Below are 27,776 nucleotides of genomic sequence, written 5' to 3'. Positions count from 1 at the left end.
CCTCATGCTCCTTCCTTGTTACCTGCAGGAATCAGGCTTCTCTCAGGCTTCCATCAGTATTCAGACTCCTGTACAAAATCTCCAGACTTAGAGCCCACATTTTCAAATGCTAATGAGCCAAACAATGCATTTGCAGACCAGATGTGGCCTGTCCAGATGTGGCCTGTTTTTCGGATCTGAATGCTGCCTGGTCCAGCCAATACAACTGACAGGATTCCTCAATGCATTTTAAAGCAAACCCTGCACTCCCACAGAGCCTTCCTTGGACCCTACTCAGCTTGGCTGGTCTGCACTGCCTACTCACTAGCTTTCAGAGTCTAGCCATCCTTCCCAAGTCTGTTTATTTATGAAGTAGTGCCCTTGGTCCCATCCCTACTCTTCTCAGAAGAGCTGGGTATGTCTCACAACTTCTAGAACACCAGGTACTAAAGGCAAGTTTGAAACAATCTTAACAAACAGGAAGCCAAGCTAGAGTAGAATAGTTTCAGAGATTCTGTACCTCACCAAAGACAAAACACCTAGATAGCCTGGGTTCTCTATAGAGGTGTGCATTCTGAACACCTAGACAGACTGTGTCCCCATGGAGGTGTGCACAGTGAACATCTAGAAAGACTGAGTCCCCATGAAGGTATGCACACTGAATATTTAGAATTCCGAACATTTTCATCATCTTCCTATGAAGGAATTTCATGGTGAAAATTGTCAAATGAACTAACGGAACAGTGACACATGATCTAAGTTTGGTTCTTTTTTCTTAAAAGAATTCTAAATCAACCACAAATTAGTTGTGGGGAATACAGCCCATTAAAAAATATGCAGCATCATAAACGTAAATAAATTCAGATCTTAGATTACTGTGCTTAAGAAAACTCAAAAAAATTTCAACAAATTTGATACAAGGTTTCTCAGGTATTTAGAAGGAGACATGTCAGGAGTTGGTTTTAGGATGAATCTTGGTTTCCCAGTAACTTTCCTTTAAGAAATACTATGGTGTGCCTATGTCTTTTGGAAACAGGCAGATGAAGAAACTCAGCCTCTAAATGCCTTTTAATGGGCCAACACAATCATAAGAAACAACAACCATGGTGATTTCTAACACAATACAAGCTACCTCTGTCACCTGATTGTTTTAGCCAAACCCTCTTTCATCTGCCATGAAACTTAGAAAGGGCTTCCGGATGTCTGCCATTGGCCTGTCACCACGTGACCAGAGCCTTGTGCCCTTACTTCATCACTGTCGGTTCACACTTTAGGCTTTTGCTTATTCACCCAAAGCTGTGTACTGCACATCTGCCCTACAGGGAACCAGGTATACAAACAAGCCTTGCCAGGCAGCCACAAGAGGGATGTGAGGTATGGATGGGGCTGTCAGGATGGAAAGGCATTGGACAAGTAGAAGTGCTAGTGAAAGGACAGTCAATTCAAATTGTCTTCTGAAATCTATCTTTTGGCTCCTCTTCCCAAAGTGATCTTCACCATCTTCAGAGATGTAGAAATCTGACATTCAAGTGTACTGTGTGTGTCTAACGTCTGCATACCCTTAACCATGCACTTTCTTCCTAGCGTGTTGAGGCAAAACTCAAGGAGGAATATGGAGGATCAACATCAGCATCAGAGTCGCCACAGTCGATGCAGTCACCACAATCATCATCGTCATTTCCTACTATATCAGAAGACTTCAACAATGTGGAAGAGGGCTAAGGGAAGCCAGCAGTGGCCGCCATTCAAGAGCAACACACAGTTCAGTTGTATCAGTTTAATTGGAGCAGTGTTCAATTAAAAGTACATTTTGCTGTTCATCTTTTAAATCTTCATATCAATAAATCTTAATCATACCTCAAAGGTCTATCTAAGCATATCCTTGTCTCTGATTCATAAAAATACATGTAAGAAAGAAAAGTGGTCATTATGAAGTCTAGCTTTCACCATTTCTTTAGAAATGCATCTTGATAATAGCAAACGTACCTCACAACACAAAACAGAAAAAGAGCTGATTTACTGTGGCACAGGAAGCCCCGCCAGCTCCTTAATACCCAAAATAGTTTCTCTGAGATGTTTGACATTGTTTAGACCTCACGGAAAACCAAGGCCCCGCCTCCAGGCTTGGTGGCAAACAAGCTATGCTTCTCCTGAGCCAGGCGGGATGTGTTCCCCTGGTAATAAGCTTCGTGCACACTGGCGAGAAAGCTGGACAGCATGTCAGCGGGCACGAGGGACACAGTGCAGCCTCCCCATCCTGCTCCAGTAAGTCGTGAGCCTTTGGCCCCAAACTTCCTAAAACAATGAGAAAACAAAGCATTATCACCAATAAACAAAAATAATAGCAACTTATTTGATACAGAACACATCCTTTTCCCAGGTTCTATAAAGAGAATATTAGCGTGGGGTTATTCACCAATTTCAAGCTTTAAGAAGTGTATATTGGGCACTGCAGCCCAGATTTGTAACCCGAGCATCGGTTAGAAGTAGTAGAGCAGACTACTGAAGCTCAGTAGTCAGCCAGTCTAGCAGAATTATGAGCTCTCTGCTCCCTAGAGACTCTATCTCAAAAAGTAAGGTGAGGAGATAGGATTTTAAAAACATATAAGATGGAGAACTATGGATAAAGACAACCTTTGGCCTCTACACACATGCACACATCCATGAATGTGTACTCTCTCACATGTGTAGACACCACATAAGAAATATAAATACAATTTATAATTTTTTTCCAGCACTTAGGACTGAACCTTTTTGGTGATATTTGAAGCTACTGAAGGCAAATAATAACTATCACCAGTGCCTACTTTACAGACCTAGCACCACTCACTGTAGGCTTGATCCCATAGCCACTTGAAACTTGTGTAGCAAGGCTCCAATTAATCAGGAATGGAAATAAGAAGATGGACAGTGGACATGGTGACACAGAGAATCGGAAGGTCACCTCTAAAAAGGGTAAATCAAAGTCACTGTTACAGCATTGGACACTGGAAATCCCCTACAGCTGTTTCACCTGCATTCTGTGTATTGTTGAGAGAGGAAAGTTATGCATGTGTTCATGTTCCTGGATGTGCACATGTACAGGCATACACATGTACAGGTAGAGGCCAGAGGTCAATATCTGGTACCTCCTTCCACTGTTCTCCACTTCATTTTTGAAGGCAGGGTCTCTCACTAAACATGAAGCTCACCGATTCTTCAAGCCAGCTGACCAATAATCCCCAGAGAGTCTTCTGCCTTCACTTCAATGATGCTAAGACTGCAGGTGTTGGTTGCTAATAGCTTCCTTTTCATGTGGGTGCTGAGAATACCAACCCAGGCCCCATGACTGCACAGCAAGCACTTTACTGACAGAGCCACCTCCAGCTCGCTCTCAGTTGTGCTCATAAAGCTTATCTATTTTACACACTGGCATAAGACTAGGGCTAAAAGCTGGGCATGCAGCTCAGTGATAGAAAGCTTGCTTAGCATGTATGAGGTCTGGGTTCAATACCCAACACCAGAGTGAGAGAGAGAGAAAAAAGAACCAGTCCCATAGATCTGACAGCCTAGGTTTATTCTGCATAAATTTATGAGCACAGAACCCATTAGTAAACTCTAAGTTGGTTGGTTGGTTGGCATAATGACTAATGGAATATTATGCAAACCTTCCCACAAAATGGATGGTTATCCTAACTGTGTATACCATCTTCCCTGAACTTCCTAGGACTAAGCTAACAAGTAGATCCACCATGGCTAGTAAATGAAATGCTTGCTGAGAGGGGAGCAACTCTATAAACTACCAAGTAGCCATAAATTGAAGTCACCACTAACCAGCCATAGTCTCAAACCTTAGAACTGACCTAGTGCAAAAGCCTTAAACAAAACCCAAGGACCAGTTCTCTTTCAAATATGCAATTTATTCAAAAACATTTCCAATTACTTTTCCTAATGAAATTTACTCCAAATTAGTAATAGATTTAAAACTTAATAATGAATTTAGCCCAATTCTCTCCCCTCTCCCCCCCCCAACTTCCTGGAAAACATCAATAGAATGAATACACCATTGCCCCTCCTCGAGGAAGTTGGGATTACTACACACCAGCTCCTTACTTTTCCCTTGGCGATGCTCTCCAGCGATTGAACCATTTGTTTTATTCAAATACAATTTTCTTAAATGTGAAAAATGTGCTTACATCCATAAAAGGTTACCAACCTTCTGATGACCCTCAAATAACAGCTTATAGCCTTCTAGCTGAATTCAGCCCAAACTCCTTTCATCCAGGTGAAAAGTTGCTTTAATTATGAGATTCTAGAATGGTCTTTACTTCTTAAGCTAGAAAAGGGCCTGTTGTAGTTTGTTGATTTAAAGGAGAAACTTTGCCATAGGAGGCCACATCAAATGCTGCCATAGCAGAAAGTAGGAGAGATGAGAGGCTCCTTTAAATATCTCAGAATGATCCTTAAAGCCAACTGCAGCCTGCTCTAGATGAGAGTATGCCCACTTGATGCTCTGTGAGCATAATTCACCAGGTCTTAAACTGCTTTCCATGGGCCCTTTAGGGATATTGTCATACACTTCTTTCTGGAATGGTTTGAGCAGAGTGGTGGGCACACGTGAGAGGCACAGGATAGATGATTATAGTAAGTCTGAGGCTAACCTTTTCCAGACAGACAGGAAGACATAGTGAGAGCCTTTCTCAAAACATTTTTAAAAAGAAAAAAATGATTTCAAAAGAGAGTTGTTTCTGTTCTACCTGCAAGGGATCCATTTTTCCAAACCTTATGTAGGAACAGAGGCTAAGAGACCTCTGGGCAAATTAATCTGCTTCTGTATCTTCAGTCTGCCTTCAGTATCCTGTGGCCACCCTGCCTGATGCAGAAGAGAATGGGCTCCATTTTATCACCCCAAGTTCGAAATTCATCAGTGCTCAAGATTTTCATCTTTTCCTTTCTGTAAAATTTTGTTGTTGCTGCTGTTTAAACAGAGTGAAGATCCATAGAGTTGAGTGGGTAGGGATGTAGGGAGAATCTGGGATGAGCTGGGAGGCAGGAAATAATATGATCAAAATATACTGTATGAAAAATGTAAACGAACAAAGAAAGGCTATAGTGTACAGCCTTCTGTCCACAGTCAACAGCACTGGTGTTCACAAAACAAAGTAATTGTATCAGAAGTCAGCAGATTGCCTTGTTCAGCTACACACACACACACACACACTCTCTCTCTCTCTCTCTCTCTCCCCTCTCTCTCTCTCTCTCTGAGTAAAAGATAGAGAGAAAGAGGCAGAGAAGTGTTTCTTAGTGGCTCTTAAAGTGCCCTTTATATGTCTCCGAAACTACAAGGTCTAAAGTTGGGAGACCAATAAAGATGTTAAATCAAGAAGAAAATATAGATGAGCCAAGGCTGCTTAGTAAACTTTTTTTACATTTGAAGTTCTGAGGAAATAGTAAAACTTAAAAATATTGCAAGAAACTTACAAGAAACAGCCCTGTGCCAGCCCTGTGCTGTGTAAATCTCCCACGCCCAGGCCACGGGGATGAGAAGGAGAGGGGTATAAAACAGGGTGGTCACACAGCAAAGGCCTGGGGGAATAGACCTGCCTGGCAGCCTGCTACAGTCTGCTCAGATGTCCTGCTTTCAAGTGAGCAGATCACAAAGTTCTGACCAGCGTGGAAGGCTTCAGGGGTTGGGGAGGCAGTAAGTGGGGGACAGAAAGACTTGACTGCTATAAACGTAAAAGGGAGAAAAACAGCAAAATATGCCTTGCATTTCAAATTAAAGAAGCATTTATGTTTTATACAAATAGAGCGCAGATCCATCTCTGCAGCCCAGAATGAGCACAGCTCTATTTTTTTGGTAGGTTGTAATGAATGCAGCTGGATATTAAAACACAGATATTGTGTTGGATAAATATGTACAATGTACGGTGTCTCCTTCACTGCAAAGAGTCCTGGTTTCTTCTCTTTGGAAACTGGCAATTGCCTCAGGGAAACAACCCTTCCAGCATAATGTCTACAAGGCTTTATGTTAGACTACAGACATTTTTCTGATTGTTTTGGAGTCAAGAAATTGCAGTCTTCCAAAGCTGCTTGATATAAGGCAGAACGAGAAAACATGTCGGCAGGTTGGTTTCAGAACATGAGGCATCAAAGGCCATTGAGAAGCAGTTCTTTTGGGGGTGCAATTTGAGTGTACAATGTATCAGTGTCCCTAAAATTCCTTCCCAGGAGGACACTAGGCAGCATGCCCCACCCCTTCCAAAGGTCCCAGCAACAAACAGAGGCTTGGTTTCTCCAATGTTCACTTGGTGGGGATAACTGATGAGTGTATTTGGCTTCTTAACATAGCAGGTAAGGGGTTACTTACAGAGGTGTGTGTGCTCAAGTGTTCCTCAAAAGACTTCACCTAGAAAGCCTTTCCTCAGCATCGATGAGGGCTTCCCCTTTGCCTTAGGGAAAGCCACCCTCCTCTAGTCTTCCCATGCCTTTATAACCTAGCCCCTCTCAGGGACCCAGTACACTTAGGGCAGACTGGATGAGCTGGGTACTCAGTGAGGGTTTGTGACCCTCCCGGGCCCTCAACTGGGGGCTATAAACAGCCAACCAGCCCAACTAAAATGATCTCACAAGCACTCACAGGCGAATGCTCCAAGATGGCTGTAGCTTGCCTCAGAGAATGGTCAGTCACTCACAATACCCTAGAGGTAAAAGACATTTGCCTAGAGAGATAGGAGTCCCCCAAATAGGTAGAGTGGTACTCTTCCTTCCTTGGCAGGGCAGAGAGGTCAGCGTGTAAGCCAGTGAAAGACCACACAGCTATGAGTGACTTGGCGAGGAGGGTCTCAGGAGGTTGAGCAGCTCAGTTGTGGATCAGGGCTGAGGGAAGTCTTCTGAGGAGAGTGGAGCAAGGGAATCTCTGCACCCACTCTCATCCTGAGAACCCGACATTAGTCTTCCTTAATAGCTTGGGCAATAACAGCAATAATACAGGGAGGAATCCTTTCTAATTTCAACAAGTGGCCAAACAGAAACAAAAAGCATTAACTTTTTCCCCTCAAGGAACCAATAACAAATGGGCTGTCCCACATGGCTTGGCTTAACTATTTTCTGTGTTCCTCAGGAAATTCTACATCAAAATTTGAATTTACAGTTTGTTCATTTAAAATAGTCATTTTATAATTGGGCAAAGACTGCCTTCTTCCTTCATTATTTCATCTCATCTAATAAAAATTTGAACATTAACTTAATTTAAAAAATCAACCTAAGTACATAAATGTAATTTCCTTCTGGTTTTCTTTTCTTTTTTGACAGGGTCTCATCCTGCGGCTCCTGGCTGGATGGGAGGGCTCTTATGTAGCTACAGTTGGCCTCCAATTCCCAGGAGTTTTCATACTGGGCCTCGCAAGCACACACCCTCAGCCCTTGGGCCTTCTGTGTTCTAAACTGATTTTTCTCTTGATGAACAGGATGAAAATGCCCTCTATGCTATCTCACTGTCTGACTACTGAGGACCACTTTGGAAATATGGTCCAGCTCAGGTCACACAAACCTCCAGAGTGTGGGTTCTGTGGTGATATCCTAGCCTCTCAAGCTCTGTTCCCACACACAGCCACATATCTGTTCATGTAAATACTTTACAAAAAATGTTTCTCAAACACACAAAAATTTTAAAGTGATACCAGGTAGCCAAAGGTGACAGTGGCAAAATGTCATTGGCAATACTCCCTGAACCCATTTCAGATTTCCCTCATCTGGTCTCCCAAGCTGACCAACAGTCCAAGCTGCCTAGTCTGTCCGTACTATCTTTTCTTCTCTGTGACGGGGAATTCTGGGGCTGCTGTGTTTATTAAACAGAAAGCCCTCTGCCAGCCCAGTGTGGCTCATACCCTCCCAGGACCCTCCCAGGACTTGCAGAATCTCTGGGTCCCTCCAGAGATGATGTCAGGAAGGCCGAGGTGCTCTGCAGACCTGCCCCCTGGTTTCCCCAGGGCTTTGATTGGGTGTTTGTTTGTTTTGTGTTTCTGTTCTTTCCCTTACCCCTGGTATCTCTAGCTGTCTTCAGCACTCCTTTCCTGCACCATCACGTCCCAAACACCCACAAAAAGACAGTGCCTTGGCTTCTGTGTGAGGTTTGGGCTGACTGGGCAGGGAAGGTGGCAACAGCGGTGGTGCCCTGGCCCCCTGCAGCTGTCCTCCCAGGGCCCTGACAGAGGGAGCTCCTCACACTAACACCTGGGACTATCTGTGGCACTCGGAGATAACTCTGACCTTGAGTTGTAAAAAAATGGCTGCCCTCCCCCAAATAATAATTTTAGAAAAAGAAAAAAAAAAAACCTTTCTCAGTCAAAACAACCAACAGTTCTCTTGATTCCTTCCTTTCCTTCTCCCACAGAGCAATAGTTGCAATGGTCTAGAACCTTCCTTCAACCATATCTAGGACAGAGTCAACTGTCACATCCATTGAGCCCCTTTCTCTTCTGGAATCCTCCCCACAGCGGACAGGGTGCATGCAGTGTGAGTCCTTCCCGCAGCTAATGGGGTCGGTGCAGAGTGTCATATCCACACCGCTCAAGCTTCACCTCTCCTTCCTTCCTTCCCTGCTGTGCCTGTCTGCTTGTCCCTTCAGGTCTTCTGTTCCAGTGTGCTTCCTCAGAGAAGCCTTCTCCAACCACTCTATATAAAGACTCTCCCTTCAACCCTAGCAGTCACTATTCCTCCCAGTTTCTGTCTGCAACATGTATCACAAGCAATCAAATTATTTTTTAGATCATCACTAATCTCTTTGCTCACAGAAATGTAAACCGGTACTGGTGACCATCCAAGGAGAAAAAAAGCACATTGGGAAATTCCAGGAAGCTGGCAGATCCCATCCATACTGTTTCCGGTTGGATTCAAATTCCCCTCCCCCTTCCAAGCCAAAACAACTTATTCCTCATTTCTACATAAATCATCCCCCTTCCTCTTATGTCCAAGACTGAACAGTGTTTGTCTCTTCCATTCACTGGGCCCTTGATGCTTTTTCTTTAAATTAAAACAGGCTCTGGAAGGGGGGGTTGGCAATTAGTGAGCAAATGCTGATGTCTGCAGGAAGTGCCTCAGCCACTGAGTACAAGCTCCTGGCCGGGCCAGGCAGGTTCCACATGCCATTTGTGATCCACTCTAGCCGCTGGGTTTAAACTTTCTGACTGGGTGTGGCATGAGCCTGGCAAGCCACAGGCGCCAAGTGGCTAATTACATTTCCACTGCTAGTTGCGTGCAGGGCTGTGTCATCGTCAGAGTGAGCTAACACAGGTCATCTGATTTCCCTCCAATTTCCCTTTCAGTTCTCCAAGGTCAGTGTGGGACCTCCCTGGGAAGGACTCTATTATCCCCATTGTTGCACAATTACAGGGAGGTCTGGAGATTTTGTGAAAGATGCTCTCTCTTTACACTTCTGTCATAGCCAAGTTTATAAACTGGCCTTTCTTTGGTCTTCATTTCCCCTAATTGCCCAAAATAAATATGGCAGTTCAAGAGGGGCTTTCCAAGTGATTCTTCCAGCCCACCTCCTTCAGCAGAACTCTCAAGGTCAAGACCGTTTTTTGACTCTCTTCTAGACAGAACTCCATTGGGTTCCTAGGGGTTTCCGAAACACATAAAATGCCCATGTCAGAGAACAGCTGCCTTCCTGAGAGGTTTAATCAGCTAACAATGAAACTGGTTTCAGATTGACTTCTGTGCCCCATAAAGCCGGGTCTCAAGCCACTCTGCAGACATGCAGGAAGAACATGGGAGCTCTACATCAGGAGGACTGGGGTCCCTCATACAGGAAGGATTCATCTAAATTATGAGAATACGGGTTTTTGTTCATTGCACCAACATTCCCTGGTGGCATGTTTTAGCTCCCACGTGGCCCTCTCAGCTCACCGGCAGATGTCCACTAGCTGGTCCAGCTCAGGGCAGCTGCACTCATACATGTCCCGGCAGCTTCTGTGGCTCTGGTTCATTAGCTCCCCCAGCAGCTGGACTGCGTTGTCTGGCGCATCTTCACATACCTGCTTAAACTGCAGCACGCGTGCAGCCTCACTGTACACGTGCTTGGCCCGCTGGTAGAGCTTAAAGGTGAGTTCTGCAGGAGACACATGGGGAAAAAGACAAGAAAGGGTTACAAGACTATCCAGTGACAAGAAAGACTCGTGTGTGTGTGTGTGTGTGTGTGTGTGTGTGTGTGTGTGTGTGTGTGTGATGTAGCCCAGGCTAGCTGATTCAAGATTCTCCTACCTCAGCGGCGCCCCAGTGCTGGGACTACAGGTCTGAGCCACCACACCTAACTAACCATTTAACAGACAATTTTAGTGGCTTCTATTTCTGTCTTCACTGTCAGTACCTGGGGTTTTCAGAAGGTCTCTATTTTCACTGAGTGTGTAATTGATTAAATCCAAACGTAAATCAAAGTCACTTCTTCCTGAATACTGATCTAAGATCTTCCTCTTTTACTCAACACACCCAAACAATGGCGCACACGCCGAACTTTACCATGGCAAGGAAGAGGTGGCAGTATGGAGCATATCCTCCATGCCATCTGCCTTAAAGGCACAACCTCTAGCATTTGTAGCAGCTTAGAGAGATGAGCAGACTCATTAGCAGATCTCCTGAAGATGCACATTCAGTAATGATGTCTAGAGAAAGGTATCCCAGTATACAAGCAGACTTGCTGGGGAAGAGGGTATCATCAGGAGGAGATGAGAGACAGAACTTAAAGTGAGATTATGAATATTCATTATAAACATGTGTGGGACTGTCAAATAGTTCTAGAGAAATTGATAAGCACAACTACTTACATGTGTATGTAACTGTATTTACATTTAATATAACTATATGCTACAGTATTTTTTACTATAGCCAAAATATAAACACTCCAAATAGCTAATAACAGAGAACCTTCTGAAAAAAAAATGCTACATTCATTTAAAAAAAAACATTATGGCTATTAAAACTCAAATACTTGGACAATTTGCTACACAGGAAATTGTTCAACATTGAGAGAAATGTCAACACAATAGCCTGTGTATAACTGGCACTAACCGTGGTCCACACATGCATATGTATGCGCATGGCAGCCTACAGAAAGCACTACATGTCAACAGTGCTTATCTCTGAAACCCATCACAGATGCATTTATTATCCTCTCGGAACAGCTCTGATTCTGCAATGCCCTCGATGACTGTCAACTACAGTAACACAAGCCTATCTAACTGCATTGGCTGCATCATGTTTGGCTCATTCCTGGGGTAGCAATGGAGGGAGGCCTTCCTGAGGATATGAAACACTCAGACTAGAGTGGGAGTTGGTGTGGTGGATCTCAGGTGAGCCACTAGGAGAGAGCAGGATGTGATTGCAGAGGTCCATCAGCTGTGACAACCAGCTGTGCCCCAATTTGCTACCTCATGGGCTCTATTTCCTGGGCTCAGAAATGAGATTTACTTCTCAGGAACCTCTGGCTTTGTTCTTTGAGAACTGGGAGAGAAATTTCCTCTCTGCATGACCATTCTGTGTCCTTGTAGGCTGTCCCTACTGTGAGGACTTCTGTGACCGCTGCTTCTGTCTATACCCTGAGTTCTGCACTCAGCCCCACCAGCTCATCAGTAGGGATCACACCAGGGGGCTCCTTGCTGTTTTAAAGCTAAAGGATGAGAGAAAATTAGCAAGAAATGTGAGGGAAGAGAATAATCACAAAGAGTTATCCCTTGGCTGTAACATAATATCTTTGTCTTGGTCACGCCTTTCTTTAAACTGCATTTGAGTCAACACTGACAGGCTAAGCTCCCCCGCACAGGGCACTTGTGTCAGTTACTCCTCAGTCCACAGCCATTTTCCCACTGTTTACCATAGTCCATGCTCGGCCCCAGAGGGACCTCTTCCTTCAGCCAAACTGCCCCATCTGCAGTTGCTCTAACAGTCTTTGCTTCTGGATATACTCATTCATCACACACAGGAACCACTTCTTGCCCTCTCTCTCAATGTCAAAACTTGACTTCATTCTGAAGGCTCGGATTACATCTTACATCATCCTTGGGGCCAGGAGGGGCTCAGCTGGAAATCATTGACTTTGTACCATGCTCGAAGTCTACGCTCTCATCTGGTCCTATGCACTCCTCATCGTGGTTAATTCTCAGAGCTCAGCAAAGGTTTCAAAGAGTCCTGAAGTAGCACCACCACCTTGAATTTCTTAGCTCCATGCACCCCGAAAGCAATGCTCACTCCATATCACCTCAGCGGTGCCTTTCATGGCAGAGTCCAGTGGTGTTTAGGGTTAATTATGATAAAAATGGGACTTTTACTTTTACTTTTTTTTTTTTTTTACACTTTTACTTTTAACCCCAGTTCAAAATCAAACTACTTTCATCTGGACTTGCTGTTGTTTTGTTTAAGAAGAGAAGGAAGCCAAGGAGCTACCATTGACAGTTTAACTGAGGATCGAGACAGAGGGAAGGGAACAGCCAGCAGGGTTCCCTTTATTACTAAATCTGTAACTGCTGACACCTAATGTGGTTGAAAATAGATAGATAGATAGATAGATAGATGATAGATAGATAGATAGATAGATGATAGATAGATAGATAGATAGATGATAGATAGATAGATAGATGATAGATAGATAGATAGATAGATAGATAGATAGAAAGATAGAAAGAAAGATAGATAGATAGAAAGAAAGAAAGAAAGAAAGAAAGAAAGATAGATAGATAGATGGAAGCCACTGGTTAAATATAAGTGGAGAGACACAAAACATGTTTTGTTCCATTGATAGCCAGGTCATGTGAGTCACCCACACTATGCTATCAATTCGCTGTCCCCACAGCCAGCTCCACAGAAATAGGAAATGGTTTATTCTAGGACAGTGTCAAAACATCCCAAGGAGTAGGGGAAATCTTTACCAACAAAACACTGGCAGCAAGCCTCTCCAGAACCACATCATTTGAAGAAACAGCATGGGGAATGTTGGCAGCTACTCACCAACATCTCCAAGTCAGAAAGGAAAAAGGAAGGCAAACTGACATATGTCATGGTCTGATTCCCCAAAAGGCTCATGTGACAGTTGATGGCACATTTGGAGAAGTTATAAAATTCTTAAGAAATCCTGATGAAGGAACTCCATCACTGGGGGCAGGCTTTGGGGACTTATTTATAACCTTGTCCACTTCCTGCTTCTCCTCTGCTTCCTGTGCAGAGAAGAGGTGAACAGCCATTATGGACTCTCTACAACCATAAGCCAAAATAAATTCTCTTCTCTAAGTTGTTTTTGGTCATGGTGTTTTAACCATGTTAAACAGCAACAAAAAAGGAACTAATACACATGTTCCCAAGATGGGTGCCAATTGCTTTTTTCATACATGTTTAATACAACACAAGTTGTAGAATGGACATCATGAAAAAAAAGAAACAGACGTTAGCAACTGTACTATAATATTATTCTATTTTATAAAGTTTGAAGTTAAAAGACAAGGACGTAACATAGCAGCTTACATTTATGTATTTATGAGTACACACACATACATATGTATGCAACAACGATTAATGGAAAAGGAGGCCATGAATTCGAGAGAGAGAGAGCAAGGATGAGTATATGGGACAGTTTAAGGGTAGGAAATGTAAGGGGAAATTATGTAATTATAATTTCAAAGTTTTTTTAAGAATAAAATAGGAACAAACAAAAATAAAACACAAAAATTAAAGTTGAAAAAAAAACTTTAAAATATCAACTTTAAGGTTCCATATGTTTCAGTTTTACTTTTGAATGACATCACCTCCCACAGTTAGTAAAATCAACACCATGTCCCATGAATTAAGAACCTTGAGTTTCCAGGCCTATTGTAGCTTACAGCTTCATCAAGGGAGACCATGAAGTCACACTTCTGTGAGTGCAGAGCAGTGCTGATTGGGTGAGAGGTCCCTGCAACTGCTGTGGTGTGAAAACATTAGATGTCAGTAGGATTGGTCTACACAGATAGCACAGCAGAGACTTACAGCAGCACAGGCTATCACCTTCCTTATGTGTGTCAACTCCTATCCTGATGAAGCATTTTAGAAAGATTATACATGACCTAAATTTTCTCTTTACCTATTTAACTATAACTCTTCATAAAATAAGGATACACTGTCATTATCAACCTAACACAATTAATTACCCTGGCTTCCCTAAGGTTTTATGTAGCCAGTCCTTGGCTCGGTTTTTTCCAGGTGTCCCTATTTAAATTTCACTTGATTTTCAAACAGAAGTCCACCATCCTGGAAGAGAGCTGATTCTTCTTCCTTAGGCCAGGGTATGGCCTCTGTTGAGTCACTTTTATGCCCATGTGCAACTGGACAGCGCTGATTGGACTCAGTGGGTTATATAAAGGGAAGGAGGATACAAAGTTAGGAGGAGAACATGACTGGGCACAGTATCTGGGAGGAGTTGGAGAAGGAAAGAGAAGAGAGAGGCAGATAAGATCAAAATCCTTGTGTGAAATTCTCCAGGCATAAATGCATACTTTAAAACCTCACATGCATATTCAGTCATCCTTCCTAGAACACCTCTCACAGTGCTTCTGACATCCTAGAACACCACATCTGTACATATCTCAGGGGCACATCCTTAAGAAAACTCAGTGTATTCCACTAAGGAGACTATTTTCACTGTCCTGTCTAACAACACACTCCGTTAGCATTAGATATTTTCCATGAGTGAATGTTCTTGACAAGAAGCATCCGGGGAGGTTTCATTAAACCCTTAGGTGCCTGCACTGTGACAAGAAACAGTCAGAGAGAGTGTGCCCCACACTACCACACCCTGCAGTCCTTGCTGCTGCTGTTTGTCTCCTGGACAATTGTTAGCAGCAAGCCCTCTCAGTGGGAGTATCTAACAGGCCTTTTGCTGGACACACTGAAGTTGTGTGTGTGTGTGTGTGTGTGTGTGTCTGTCTGTCTGTCTGTCTGTCTGTCTGTCTGTCTGCCGTAGCTCCTGTCCCTCAACAGCAGTAACTCAGACAGCAAGGGAAAGGGCAAAGGGGCACCTGTTTTCACTCACAGCATTATGATCAAGCCCAACGCTCCAGCAGATTTGCAGATGACCTTCATGACTGGGTGTCACAGCTGCCCTCTGGAGCCAGAGTTCTAGGTTGTTATATGTTCACTGAGCTCTGATGTACAGATACCAAACAGGGAAGAGCATCTGGCATGCTGTGCCAGTTAGCCATCTCTCCATAGCTCTCAGAACCTCTAAAGGATAGAGAGCCGCCTCTTACTGTGTTCACACCTTCAAACTGTGACACTCGGTGTGGTTCCTGCACCACTCACCTTTCCTACCCAGGAAAAAAAAAACAGGGTAACCACCTGGGTGTGGTAACCACCTGGGTCTTAGAACAGTTTACCATAGTTATGGGATCGAGTTCTAAAATCCCAGTACCAACTCGGACGTCTAAATGAACTGCAAATGAATACCTCATTTAGTTATTGATGAACTTTCCTAGGTATAGTAAATTGTTTGCTAGCTCTGAACGTGCCTTCTAACTTCCCCCCTCATTATATTTTCCTAGAACCCGGGCCTCTTCTGTTCCCTTGTTGAGATGAGACCTCCTCTGTGATCTTCACACTCTGGTCCTTTCTTGCCAGTCAGCTTAGGTACCATCACAACTTCAAGGACAACGTCCCTCAGCTCCTACGTGGAGCAGTTCTCCCCCCACAAGCATACGCTCTTCACTGGCTGATTCTCACACCGTCACTATCCAGTCTTCATCCTGTTGGCCTGTATGATCACTGACTTACAACTCCTGTCAACCAGAGCACCAGCTCTCCCTTTCCATTTTCCTACGTTGCCACAGGTCGAGGAAGACTTAGTGCACAGCCAGAGGTTCAGAAGTGTTGGCTCAATTTTTGCTGCTCGTCCTTTTCACAGAACTGCAATTGAAGACTGGCCAAATAAACAGTTCCAGGATGGTGACCATAGGGAACACAGAGGATCCACTGCTAACATCTCCAGTGAGTTGGAGGAATTTGTGGCTATACTGTGTAGAGGCAGCCAGTCAATTTGAATCCCCAACACTGAGCCCTATCATCACAGATGACTGATAGTGGCTTATGTCATACTTGGCTTCATAAACGTGCAATTTCTAAAACAAATTGTGTTTTAAATAAAGAAACAGAAAGCAGATAATGTAAATAAACTTATTTTTCTCTTTTAATTAATCTTTGTTAAAAAGGCATACTGCCTACTTTCTGCCTTTTAAAAGCATATGGTTGTGGGGACAGGAGAGTGTGCTCAATGGTTAGGGCACTTGCTGCTCTTCCAGGACTGTTTGCACCCAGCACCCATACTGGGCAGGCAGCTCATAAGTGTTGCAACTCTGGTTCCAGAGGATTCAAGGCCGACACTCACATACACAGAATCAATCTCTCTCTCTCTCTCTCTCTCTCTCTCTCTCTCTCTCTGTGTGTGTGTGTGTGTGTGTGTGTGTCTGTGTGTCTGTGTGTGTCTGTCTGTCTGTCTCCTGTCTGTTTCTCTCTCTAAAATAAATACAAAGTCTTTAAAATGGCTAAGTGTATAGCCTGGCAAAGGAGGCCAGCCCTGCCAGGCACTGTAAGGAGGGACCTGAGCCATAGAGCTTCCCTACTTTGAGGCCACAACAACCCAGGCCACCCTGAGAGCGATGCATACACAGGACTATGACTTGGAGAACTATCTCCAAGAGGTTACCCTCACATTTTCCAATTTAACATCCTCTACTGGACCTGGTACACAGACTTGAAGATTAACCCTTGGGCCTTGGCCTGCCATGGTTTTCTTGGCCTATACAATATATTCGAATTGAGAAATTTACACAAAAGTCAAGATTTCTGCTTTCCTTTGGAAAAACTGGGTGTCTGTTTATTCTGGACCTGCTGCCCGCATACTAACCACTGTCTGGAGCTAAGAAGATGACACCCACCACTCACCAAGGAGGCAGTTGGACTGGACACACACTGGACAGCTGGGAGTGCTGCAGCCATGGTGAACTAAGTGTGCGTGCCCTATCTCCATAAAAAAGGAAGCATCAGGAATTGGGTACTTGTCTTCCCATTCTTTACAGGGGCTTGTGTGTGACCCTCTGAATCTGTAAGTCATGACAGAGGGACGAGAGTAGTCAGGTATTTCCCAGACACACAAACACAATGAAGCCTTTCAAAAATGTGAGGACAGCACTCATGTTTTATGTCCCGAACACTGTTAAAGATCCACTATGTCAGCTCTAAAGCTAAAGAACCAGCAATAACAAATGGAGCAAGGGTGCTCTTCACTCTCAGGAATTGAGTCTACTGGAGAAAAACATCATGGAAGATGAACAATAAAGGCACCAGGAGCAAAGGCACTGGTTACAGCTGAGGGAAGGGGCAAAGTCGAGCAGGCATCTGGTCTAGGTAAACATGAAAGCAGGGCCTAGGACGGAGAGTGGGGACAGGGACAAGGCTCTCTGTGAGTCAGGGAAGTGACATCCCATGAAAAGGAGATGTGAGTAGCACAGCATCGATGAGGCAGCTGAGCCCAGTACCTTGGCAGGTCCCCAACAGCAGAGAATTATCTCAAGAAGAATGGGAAGAAAGGCATCACACCTGGTCATCACCCTTTAAGTACTGTCTCCAGTGGGGTTAACATCAGCACAAAGTGCCTGGGTGGGTGGTATTGGTGAGTTCACAAAATCTTTAAACTCTTTAGGGTTATCTACATAGCCTCTCTCTGTTAGAATGTGAGGAAAACAGACAGTGAGAAGCTGTCCATGCCATTCCACAGGAAGCTGTCAGATACAGCACTGCTCTATAGACACTCTGCCTGTGCTAGACAGTCAAAAGCCCAGACATGGCTACAGCTCAGGAAGGCAGGAAGGGCCTAGAACCTTTGCTTACCTCTGACCCTAAAGAGTGAAATCTTAACACTCAGATTTCCATAAAGCAGGCAAGACCCTCCAGCTCATCCACAGTGACTGCAGAGATCCCACAGATGTAGGAAAGGTCTCAGGTGCTAAGAAGCCTTCAGTACCTGTCTCTTACACCAGCAGATACCATGGCAGCCTCACTCACACAGTTCAACCTCAAGGCTCCCTTGTGGGCTCTCACGGCTCTGTATCTTTCCTTTCATTATCTCACAGGGTTGTGGTTGAACCCAGGGTCTCATGCACACTAGGCAAGTGTTCTACAACTGAGTTACACATGAAATCCATCCCTCTGTTCCTGAATGGCATTTCCAGGATCGGCTGCAGACCTGGGCAGGAGTCTGCTGCCATGTAAGGGAAAGCTGGCCCTTCTCAGTGTAGAGAGTTCCTTTCTATAGTCCCCTATCAACCAAGAGGAGAAAGCATGAAGAACACAAGAGAACAAGGGCTGTTGATCCCCAGTGGGTAAGCTAAAAAGGTGATATCATCCATAGCCTAGATGAAGACAATATCAGGATAATTAAAACAAAATAAATTAATATGCTGGTCTGAAAAAAGTAGACACTCTCATACCCCCAAAATACTTTCCACTGCTTAGGTGAGAGACTGTGAAGCTGCACGCCATTGGCTGAGCCCTCTGTGGCACAGAATGGAAGTTCAGAGGGAGATGCTGCAAACTGCTTCAGAGTTCTCTCCGTGCTCCCTGTTTCTCATGCAGCAACGTTGTAATTCCCTACTCGGAGGCATGGACTCTCTGCACCACTGAAGCATATAATGGAAAAAAAACTATATAATCCCTATTGAAGTAGGACTGTGGTTTTAAATTTATTTTCCTAGTAATAATATTTTTCATAAATATGAAATTTATGAAATGGTCAAAGCCACACAAAATACACTGCTGTTTTCAGTCACATTAGTACCCCATTCCTATGCTGCAAAGAGTAAATTAAATTAGCATTTTATATTTAAATATTTAACCACCTGCTTTTAAAAAGCAAAAACCACCAATGAAGAAAAGTATACACGCACTTCAAAAAAAAAAAAAAGCCACATTAATCTGTGGAAAACTGCGTTCCAAGAAGCATTTAAAACCCATAGCATAATGCCACTTTGCCCACGGAGAGTAATAGCACCCATATGTTTAGAGCTCTGAGGAGCCAGCACTGTCAGCTTTATAATGAGGCTTCCTCCTCTGGCCTTTGAGCTTTTGCTACAGTCACCCTCAACTTGCATATGACGCTCTAGCAATACATATGTCCCCGTCACATGACAGAGCCTTCTCTCCCACCTTTCCATTCTATAGCCTTTGGATTCTCACCCTCCCATGTCTGTACCATTGCATCACCCGCCACCTGCATTCCTTCTCATCGCTAATCAGCCTAGACTCACCTTGTTTAATATTTCATTCCATGAAATTCTAGCATATTTCCTAGTATCCAGCAAATAAAGGCTCTCTGTGCCTGCAGTCCTTTGTGGCTTCTGACAAGAGGATGTGACACTTTGTTCACCCTGCTTGAAGTGTCCATTCCACTGTCCACAGAGTCCTAGAGAGATGCCCAGCATCCACGCCCAACACACTCATTCTGGAAAGAGCCCTTGCACTTCGTTCAGGCTCAGCCCAGACACCAGCTTCCATGGAGTTCTCCAAGACAGTCAGAGTCAGGAGTGGTTCTTCCACCGCTGCACAGCACCTTAGGATCCTGCATCCCTTTCCATCTGTAGTCACCATGCTGGTTGGGGAAGGGACTGAGGCTTCTTTGCTCTCAGAACCTAAAAGGATTTCTCAAACCTTGCAAGGTCTCAACAAACACCATCTTGTTCCTCTAACGCCACATTTAACATTTTTTGTTTGTTTTTAGGTTTTTTTGGTTGTTTTGTCTTTTTCTTGGAAAAAAAGTGCCTCCCCACTAACTTCCCAGAATTTCTCTACAACTTGGTTCTTGAAAAAGTAAGAGACACCATTTCAAAAGGAGCAGAGGGAATCAAGAAGGAGGTGTATGAGCAGTATAGATGTCAAAGAGAGGCTGAGAAGCAATGCCACATGTGCCGGCAGCCAGCCTGTCCTGTGTGGAGAGGCAGATTACTGTATTAGCTTTGTTCTGCTAATTAACAGGAGGAAATTACGGGAGGGAAACTTAAGAGAATACAAATGAGAGAGGCACAAAGGAGAAATCAGTGCCCATCTGAGAATTAAGTAGCATATTCATCAGGTATTTTTATATTATTACTATCTCCCCCCCCAAAAAAAAATCCTAAGCTAAATGAGGAACTGGGCTGTCAGGGTTGATCGCAGGTGCACAGTGCTTAAAAAACAGTCCCTCCATTGATAATTTGTTAAATGGAGGAAGAAAAGTCATCTAAGTCTCTCATCATTTATTCCCAGTATAGTTGTTCAAACTATAGTATAGTATAGTATAGTATATATAGTATAGTATAGTATAGTATAGTTGTATTTGGGGGACAGATTCAATAACAGCTGAAGCAACGTAAATGCTGGTGCTGGGCACTGGGCACCTAGAGTGAGTGCTGCTACCCACGTGCTCTTCAAGGCCATTGTCTAAACTTCCCAGTGACAACTCGATGGAACTTTCCAAACTGCGGGGAGGCATTAGGAAGATAAAGATGATTCTCTTTCGGTACCATCTGATAAGATAGATGCCTTACTGTCTAGGTGTTTATAATGTAGGGTGCTTTGGGGATACCCAGGACCAAAGAGGGAGGTAAGCATGCACAAGTATGGCTGGTTCATCTATGTAGTGTCCATAGAGATATTCTGTAGACACTGTGGACATGGCCTCTCCCTTTATCAGACTCTCTGATTTTCTCTGTCCCACTTCATCTTCCTCCTTGCTCTCTCCATTCCCTTATAAACACATAGATTTTTATTTCTTGTTACTTATATAGAATTCTGTACTCCTTCTTGACCCATAATTTCTATGTCATATATACTGATTTCTTATGCAAGTAGTCTCTTGTCTCTTTTGCTTGTCCCTGGACTGGTGATTGACAGAATAAAGATGAACACTTTTGTTGTCTCCTGCTTTAATCTACCCTGAAGAAGATAACAACTGTCCTTGAAGGCGTTTCTTTAAAAACTAAACTTCTGCTCTGACTGTGGAGCAATGACCTAAACCTAAATTTGGTTAGAGCCACCAGTGTCCATATAGACACAGTGAGAGAATGTTTTATTACTGACATTTAAGAGGAACCTATTGATGTCACCAGATCCATTCAGAGTACTCAGGTGGATGCAACCGGCATTCACAATGCTGGGAAATTAGGCCTAGATGCTAATTAAGAGGTTTCACTGGGAAATTTTTGTATGCTCAAGCCAAGCACTTTGAGAAATAGAATAAGTCATAGGAAGAAAACACTTAGGCTCAAAGATGTTTTCCTGGACCACGCCCAGACTACTAGAATGATAGACTGCTGAGAAGATGACCCCAAGACTAGGAGCAAGTAACAGGCTGACAGGACTTTTATGAAGCCTTCATGAAGCCAAGTGCAGAGAACTGTGCTTGATAAAAAGCAATCACCGTGTCCCAGGGCCAGTTCCAAACATCGAATCCCATACTGTAGGAGTAAGGGATGAAGTCAGAGAATAGGGCTAGGCTCACTCAGCCTCTTCTTGCAATAGGCTACATTCCCTCCACTCAGTTTCCTCATCTGCAACATGATGATTATCATGTGCCTCAAGGTGAGAATCACAGGAGATGGTATGTGTGAAGACTATGAACCGTGGAGTAAGTACCCAGTTATCTTGTATCTGTGAGTGCTCAGTTGCTGTTGCTGCTCATCAGTTCTAGCTTTCCTCATAAAGAGCCTTGTGCCAGGGCCATGTACATGATGAAAAGTCATGAGTATTGCCTTGGACCAAAATCCAAACAAGACAGCAATGGGTCAGTGCTTTGCAAGTGTGCGATCACAGGCAAAGCTCGTTGTACAAGCAATGAAACCAGCATCCAGTTTACCACAGTGCAGCCGCTTAGCCAGTAAATCCCAATCCAGAGCGTTTGGACATTCCCAAACCAAATGCTCCCAGTTAATTCTCCCTTTTGTAAACTGACCCCCAAGCTAAGCAGCCCATTCTTCCTCAGGGCCCACTTTCTCCACTGATCTCTGTCTCCTGATGTGTGTTACTGCCACTGCCCTGTTCTTAATACTGGACACATTTCTCCCAGCTTCTTGCATCTTTCTCTTTCATCGTGCCTTGCAAAACAGCCCTCTGAACAGTGACCTCAGAGTTTTGAGGACACCAGACCATGAAAGCACACACACCTAGATAATCACTAGCTTATTCAATACCTAGCAAATACTTAACTAGTCTTGAGGGATTAGTGTTAGTCTGCAGCTATTTCAAACACCTAAAGGATTTCAGGATTTTTCCTTCAGAGTGTGTGTTGAATTTTAATGGCCTCTGCACATTTCTAAATCTAATTACTAGGAATCTGGAAAAAGAAAATGGCATTTGTGCATGTGCCTTTGGGGGTCTGGCTGGGTTAGCAGAAGCTCCAAGCTAGTTTGCTGGGAAAATTAATTCAAGCCAAAACTAGGCATGTCAGAGTGTAGGAACCTCTGGGAAATGGCAGTGGCACCCTGAGAGCCTCTGCTAGGAGCATCTGTCACCCTTGCCTCCAATAATAAAACTAAATACAGTGGCCTTAACAATAGTCCCTTCTTCCCAGAGGTTAAGAAAAGGCTTCCTTCAGTCACTGCAGCTAGAAGATAGAGCTGATCAGACTGACATACATATACTCTTCTATGTACCATGGAGGAGAAAGGCAAAGGAACTTTGAGGTGCACCTTGGCTGAAAGCTAATGGAGGAAGCTGGAAAGATGGCTCAGCAGGGAAGGGCATGCATCATTTTTGATGGACACCTAAGGTCCATTCCCAGCACCCACATCAGGCAGATCACAGCTGCCTGTATTCCCAGCTCTATGGGATCTGAAATGTCTCTAACCTGCTTGAACATGTGCACATACACATACATACATACATACATACATACATACATACATACATAACAAGTATTTTTAAAAGCTAATAAAATAATTTGTGTATATAATAACCATAACAAGCTAACAGTTATATTGTTATATAATTTGATAAAGAGATGTCATGAGGTTAAAAGAATTTTATATTGAATAGTTTAGTTTTCAGTCAGTTAAGAACATTGGAATAATACACTGTATTTTCTCAGCTTAATTAATTTTCTCAAGTTAATAACTAAAAATTTAACAAGCATAAAAAGTATCCAGCAAAATCTAAACATTTGAAAATTAGATAGCTTACATATAAATAACTCATTGATTAAGGGGAAATAAAAAGAGCATTAATTGAGTTATAATATAAATTTAGCATACTAAAATTTTATAGTTCAAGCAGCATTTTTGGAGGTTTATAAGTAACTATAATGCTTATGTTGGTTTAAATAAAAGAATAGCTAAGGTTGGTATGCTTTATATGATAAAGATCCCAAGAAGAAATGCAAATAAACATACATGAAGAAAGAGAAAAAGAAAAGAAAAGGCTTGCTTAAGGTCAGAGACCAAACAAAACAGCAACTCAGAAGGACATGTCAAATAGATAAGAAAGATTCAGGTCCTCAAAACAACTGGCAAACTAACAGAGCCAGATGACTAAATTTAGACATTCAATTAAATAAGAGTAATCTAGATGAATGCAGAATCAATGTGATAAGTTGTGTTCCTAGTTTGTAAAACATGATTGTAGAGAGCCGTACGTGCTGCGAGCAATCGCGTGCGTGCCGCCAGTAATCTCCGAGGAGAGCCGTGTGTGCCGCGAGCAATCGCCATTATAAGATGGCGCAGGCCTCCGCTGTGCCTAACTAGTAAACAAGCCTTGTACGCAGGTGCGAGAGTAAATTCACTCCTAGTCACTCCCATTCTCGGGGTGTAATAGTGGGGTGATGGACAAGCAACGAATCGGGAGCTGTCACGCCATATCAGGTGCTGAAACGTCACGCTGCAGGTTATAAAAGTGGTGCCATTTTCCCGGTTCAAGATCTTCCTGAGAAGCAAGCAATAAAGCTCTTGCCGCGGAAGGTTCTGGTTTGTTGCGTCTTTCTTGCCGGTCGAGCGGGACGCAATAAGTGGTGCCGAAACCCCGGGAACTGTCATCACACCGGCGCAAGGAAGATCCCCTCGTTTGCGGGGCAGAATCAGAACCGTGGGACAAAAGGCTCTACAAGGTACGTACAATCTTGAAATTGCTCCAGAGTTAGAAGCCCTTTTGATTGTTTGCACGGCAATTACACTTTTCCTTTCGGTTTCGTTTTGTTTCCACCACTGGAACTGCTGACTGGTTCTTAGTCGCGGTCAGGCCTGGACAGCGCCTGGACAGCGACCAATTTCAGTCACGGTCAGGCCTGGACAGTGGCAGTATGGGAATCTCCCATTCTATAGTAGTGGCCTTACGCTCGGTCCTGAAGCAGTGTGGCCTAAAAATCGCCACTAAGACCTTAGAGGGATTTGTCAGAGAGATAGACCTTGTCGCACCATGGTATGCTTGCTCAGGGTCATTAACTGTCGCCTCTTGGGACAAACTGAAAGGAGATCTAGTTAGGGAACAGCAGAAAGGCAAACTTAAAGCAGGGATTATGCTGCTATGGAAATTGGTGAAATCGTGTTTAACAGATGAAAATTGTCAGCAAATGGTAAAAGCGGGGCAGAAAGTTCTAGACGAAATTCAAGAAAGTCTATCAGAGGTAAAGCGGAGAGAGAGAGTAAAAGTAGAGAGGAAACAAAGTGCACTAAAAAATTTAGGCCTTTCCATGGGCCTTGAGCCCGAGGAAAAGAGATATAAAGAAAAAAATGCCTTGGGAGAGATAAGAAAAAGGGATAAAAAGAAAGAGAAGGGAGATCAAGCTGGAGAGGCACATAAGGAAAGGAGCCTCTACCTGCCACTAGATGAATTTAAGCAGCTAACTCTTAGTAACTCAGAACCAGATGAAGGAGTTAGCGCCTCTGAAGAAAAGGACTCGGAGGAGAAAACAGTTCGTTATAAGGGAAAAAGGTACCAGCAAGATAAAAGGTGAGCTACTCAGTCCAGAAAAAGACAAAAAGCCGCTGGCGAAAGCCAGCTTGCTGCTCGGCCTCCGGACTGTCGGCTTCAAGGTCCTAATACACCTCTGCTTTATGTGCAGAGGTAGTGGTCAATTTTTACCTACTCCTACTCCTGACTCCCTCATGGCATCAGGCCATTACAGGTCTGGCAAATAGATGTCACTCATATTTCCTCCTTTGGGAGAAATCAATATTTACATGTTTCTATTGACACCTGCTCTGGTGTAATGTTTGCCACACCTTTAACAAGTGAAAAAGCCTCTCATGTTATACAGCACTGCCTAGAAGCGTGGAGTGCTTGGGGCAAGCCCACAATTCTTAAAATGGATAATGGGCCAACATATACTTCTACTAAATTCCAACAATTTTGTCATCAAATGGATGTCACTCACTTGACTGGCCTTCCTTATAATCCTCAAGGACAAGGCATTGTGGAACATGCCCACCGCACACTCAAATCGTATCTTATAAAACAGAAAGGGGGAGTTGATGAGACTCTGCCCTCAGTGCCAAGAGTAACGGTATCTATGGCACTCTTTACACTTAATTTTTTAAATCTCGACGAGCAGAGACGCTCTGCAGCTGAGCGACATAGCTCAGACCCTGATAGACCAAAAGAAATGGTCAAATGGAAGGATGTTTTAACTGGTCAGTGGAAAGGCCCGGATCCTATCTTAATCAGATCCTGGGGAGCTGTTTGTGTTTTTCCACAGAGTGAAGACAACCCATTTTGGCTGCTGGAACGACTCACCCACAGGATATTCATCAAGGATGGTGCAGAAGATGCTGACCTCCCGAAGACTGTTCCTGATCCTAACAATGCTGAACTTGTCTCAGGTTCCTAGTATAATGGGCGAGCAGAGATGGGCTATTCTCTCGACTTTCCCTAAACCAATGCCAGTTCGCCATGATGCTATAGTTTTTCCAAAATTCTTTACTACTAATAAAACAGTGGATTTGCCATATTTACCCTATGATCCCACCCGAGCACCATTAGGAGAAAATCGCTCTTTACTAGAACAGGGTTCTTTATGTTTTCAAATTAATGGACCAGGAAATTGTATCAACCTCACAGCCCGAGCTTTGGGGAAGTTTAATGAGCATCGAGGAGGTTGGGTGAGCACAACCCAAGATACTTCCAATGTAGATATAACCTTTACAAATCGGACCTTTTGGCAGGAGGTAAATTGGGTTAATGGTACATTTCTACCACCTAACTTTTCAGACAAAGAACGTCCACACCAACCAAAAATAGCCCCTCATTGTAGTTTGGAAGATGAAGGGCTGATCCTGCCTTGGTCTGATTGTCAATCCTCCATCACTCGTTGGGCAGATCAGAGTAAAACCTTTTCCTTTTCTCCCAACATGATAGATGACCCAGAGAAGGAATTTGTTATGAAAAAGGGACTTTTCATACAGGACTTTAGAATGCATCCCTTTCACAAGTGGGTGCTTTGTGGAGTCAATGGCAGTTGTACAGAACTCAATCCTTTGATTTTTATCCAGGGAGGAGCAGTTAGAAAGGCTTCTTTTACTGGCATCTCAAGATTTGCTCAGTATTGGGGAATACATGATGCCTTCCAGGACTCTTATGGATATACTAATACCAGTGTAGAGATTACTGGGTTCAATAAAACTTTGGTAAACCAGATTAATTATCCATCTACCCCAGTCTGTGTTTACCCCCCTTTCTTGTTTATTCTTTCAAATGATTCATTTGAAGTCTGTTCCAATGATTCTTGTTGGATTTCTCAATGTTGGGATGTAACAAAGAACACCCGTGCCATGGTGGCACAGATCCCACGTTGGATCCCTGTTCCGGTGGAAACACCCTCCACCTTATCTATGTTTCGACAAAAGAGAGATTTTGGCATTACTGCTGCCGTGATCATAGCAATTTCAGCCAGTGCAGCTGCTGCTACAGCTGCAGGGTACGCTATGGTTAGTGCGGTTCAATCAGGCACAAAATTAAATCAGCTTTCAGCAGATCTGGCTGATGCCATCACTGTCCAAACTTCTGCTAGTACCAAGTTAAAGGGAGGGCTAATGATTTTAAATCAGTGCCTTGACCTGGCGGAGGAACAGATAGGTGTTCTATACCAGATGGCCCAGTTGGGTTGTAAAAGAAAATTGGAAGCTCTGTGCATTACCAGTGTCCAATATGAAAATTTTACTTATGCAGCTAATCTGTCTAGACAGCTTTCTTTATATCTTACAGGAAACTGGTCTGAAAGATTCGATGAGACCCTTGAGGCCCTGAGAGCGGCCGTTCTAAAGATCAACTCAACACGAGTGGACCTGTCATTGACAGAGGGCCTCTCCTCCTGGATTTCATCTGCCTTTTCTTATTTTAAGGAATGGGTGGGGGTAGGTTTATTTGACGTTGCCACCTGCTGTAGACTTGTGGTCATGCTCTGGTTGGTTTACAAGCTCAGAACCCAACAAACACGTGACAAGGTTGTGATAACTCAAGCGCTTGCTGCCATCGAGCAAGGGGCCTCCCCTGAAATCTGGCTATCTATGCTCAAAAATTAATTGACATTGGTGGCTGGCCTCTTTTATAGAGTTCGTCCTAGGTCATTTAGTAGTTAATGTCACATAGCACTGCGGTATCCAGAGACGGGCAACTTTCCTCATGCACAGATCAACCTAAGACACGGGGCCCGGTGGCAATAGGGTTACCCTATGACAGGAAAGGCTGTGACATTAGAGGAACGACCTAAGACAGGAGCCACAGTGGATGGGCATAATTACACAGGCCTAGACCAGCCTCAAATTTTAATAAAATAAAAAGGGGGAGATGTA

At 43.7% G+C, this 27,776-nt stretch overlaps 2 protein-coding genes across 13 annotated transcripts in view; one reads left to right on the top strand and one right to left on the bottom strand.

Moving 5' to 3' along the window:
* The window catches only part of Fam227b (family with sequence similarity 227, member B), a 168,681-nt gene extending 166,825 nt beyond the window's left edge, over positions 1-1,856 (top strand). For 3 of the 4 annotated variants that reach the window (XM_006500348.4, XM_006500349.2, XM_006500350.2), the window contains one exon: positions 1,564-1,856. In XM_006500348.4, coding sequence (XP_006500411.1) covers positions 1,564-1,701 — 138 coding nt within the window. In that variant the 3' untranslated portion in view covers positions 1,702-1,856. The remainder of the gene's footprint in view (positions 1-1,563) is intronic. The other variant, NM_029455.3, reaches the window with a different exon arrangement.
* The window catches only part of Galk2 (galactokinase 2), a 125,190-nt gene continuing 98,444 nt past the window's right edge, over positions 1,031-27,776 (bottom strand). For 5 of the 9 annotated variants that reach the window (XM_006500153.4, XM_011239770.2, XM_011239772.1 and 2 more), the window contains 2 exons: positions 9,868-10,069; positions 1,742-2,274 (listed from right to left, as the gene is read on the bottom strand). In XM_006500153.4, coding sequence (XP_006500216.1) covers positions 2,067-2,274; positions 9,868-10,069 — 410 coding nt within the window. In that variant the 3' untranslated portion in view covers positions 1,742-2,066. Of the gene's footprint in view, positions 2,275-9,867; positions 10,070-27,776 lie in introns of all 9 variants that reach the window. The other 4 variants (NM_175154.3, NM_001291002.1, XM_030252060.1 and 1 more) reach the window with 2 other exon arrangements.

Source organism: Mus musculus, chromosome 2 (genome assembly GCF_000001635.26).
Source record: "Mus musculus strain C57BL/6J chromosome 2, GRCm38.p6 C57BL/6J".
NCBI classification, from domain to species: Eukaryota; Metazoa; Chordata; class Mammalia; order Rodentia; family Muridae; genus Mus; species Mus musculus.
The sequence above is the reverse complement of the archived record's forward strand: the minus strand, read 5'-3'. Positions and strand labels throughout refer to the sequence as shown.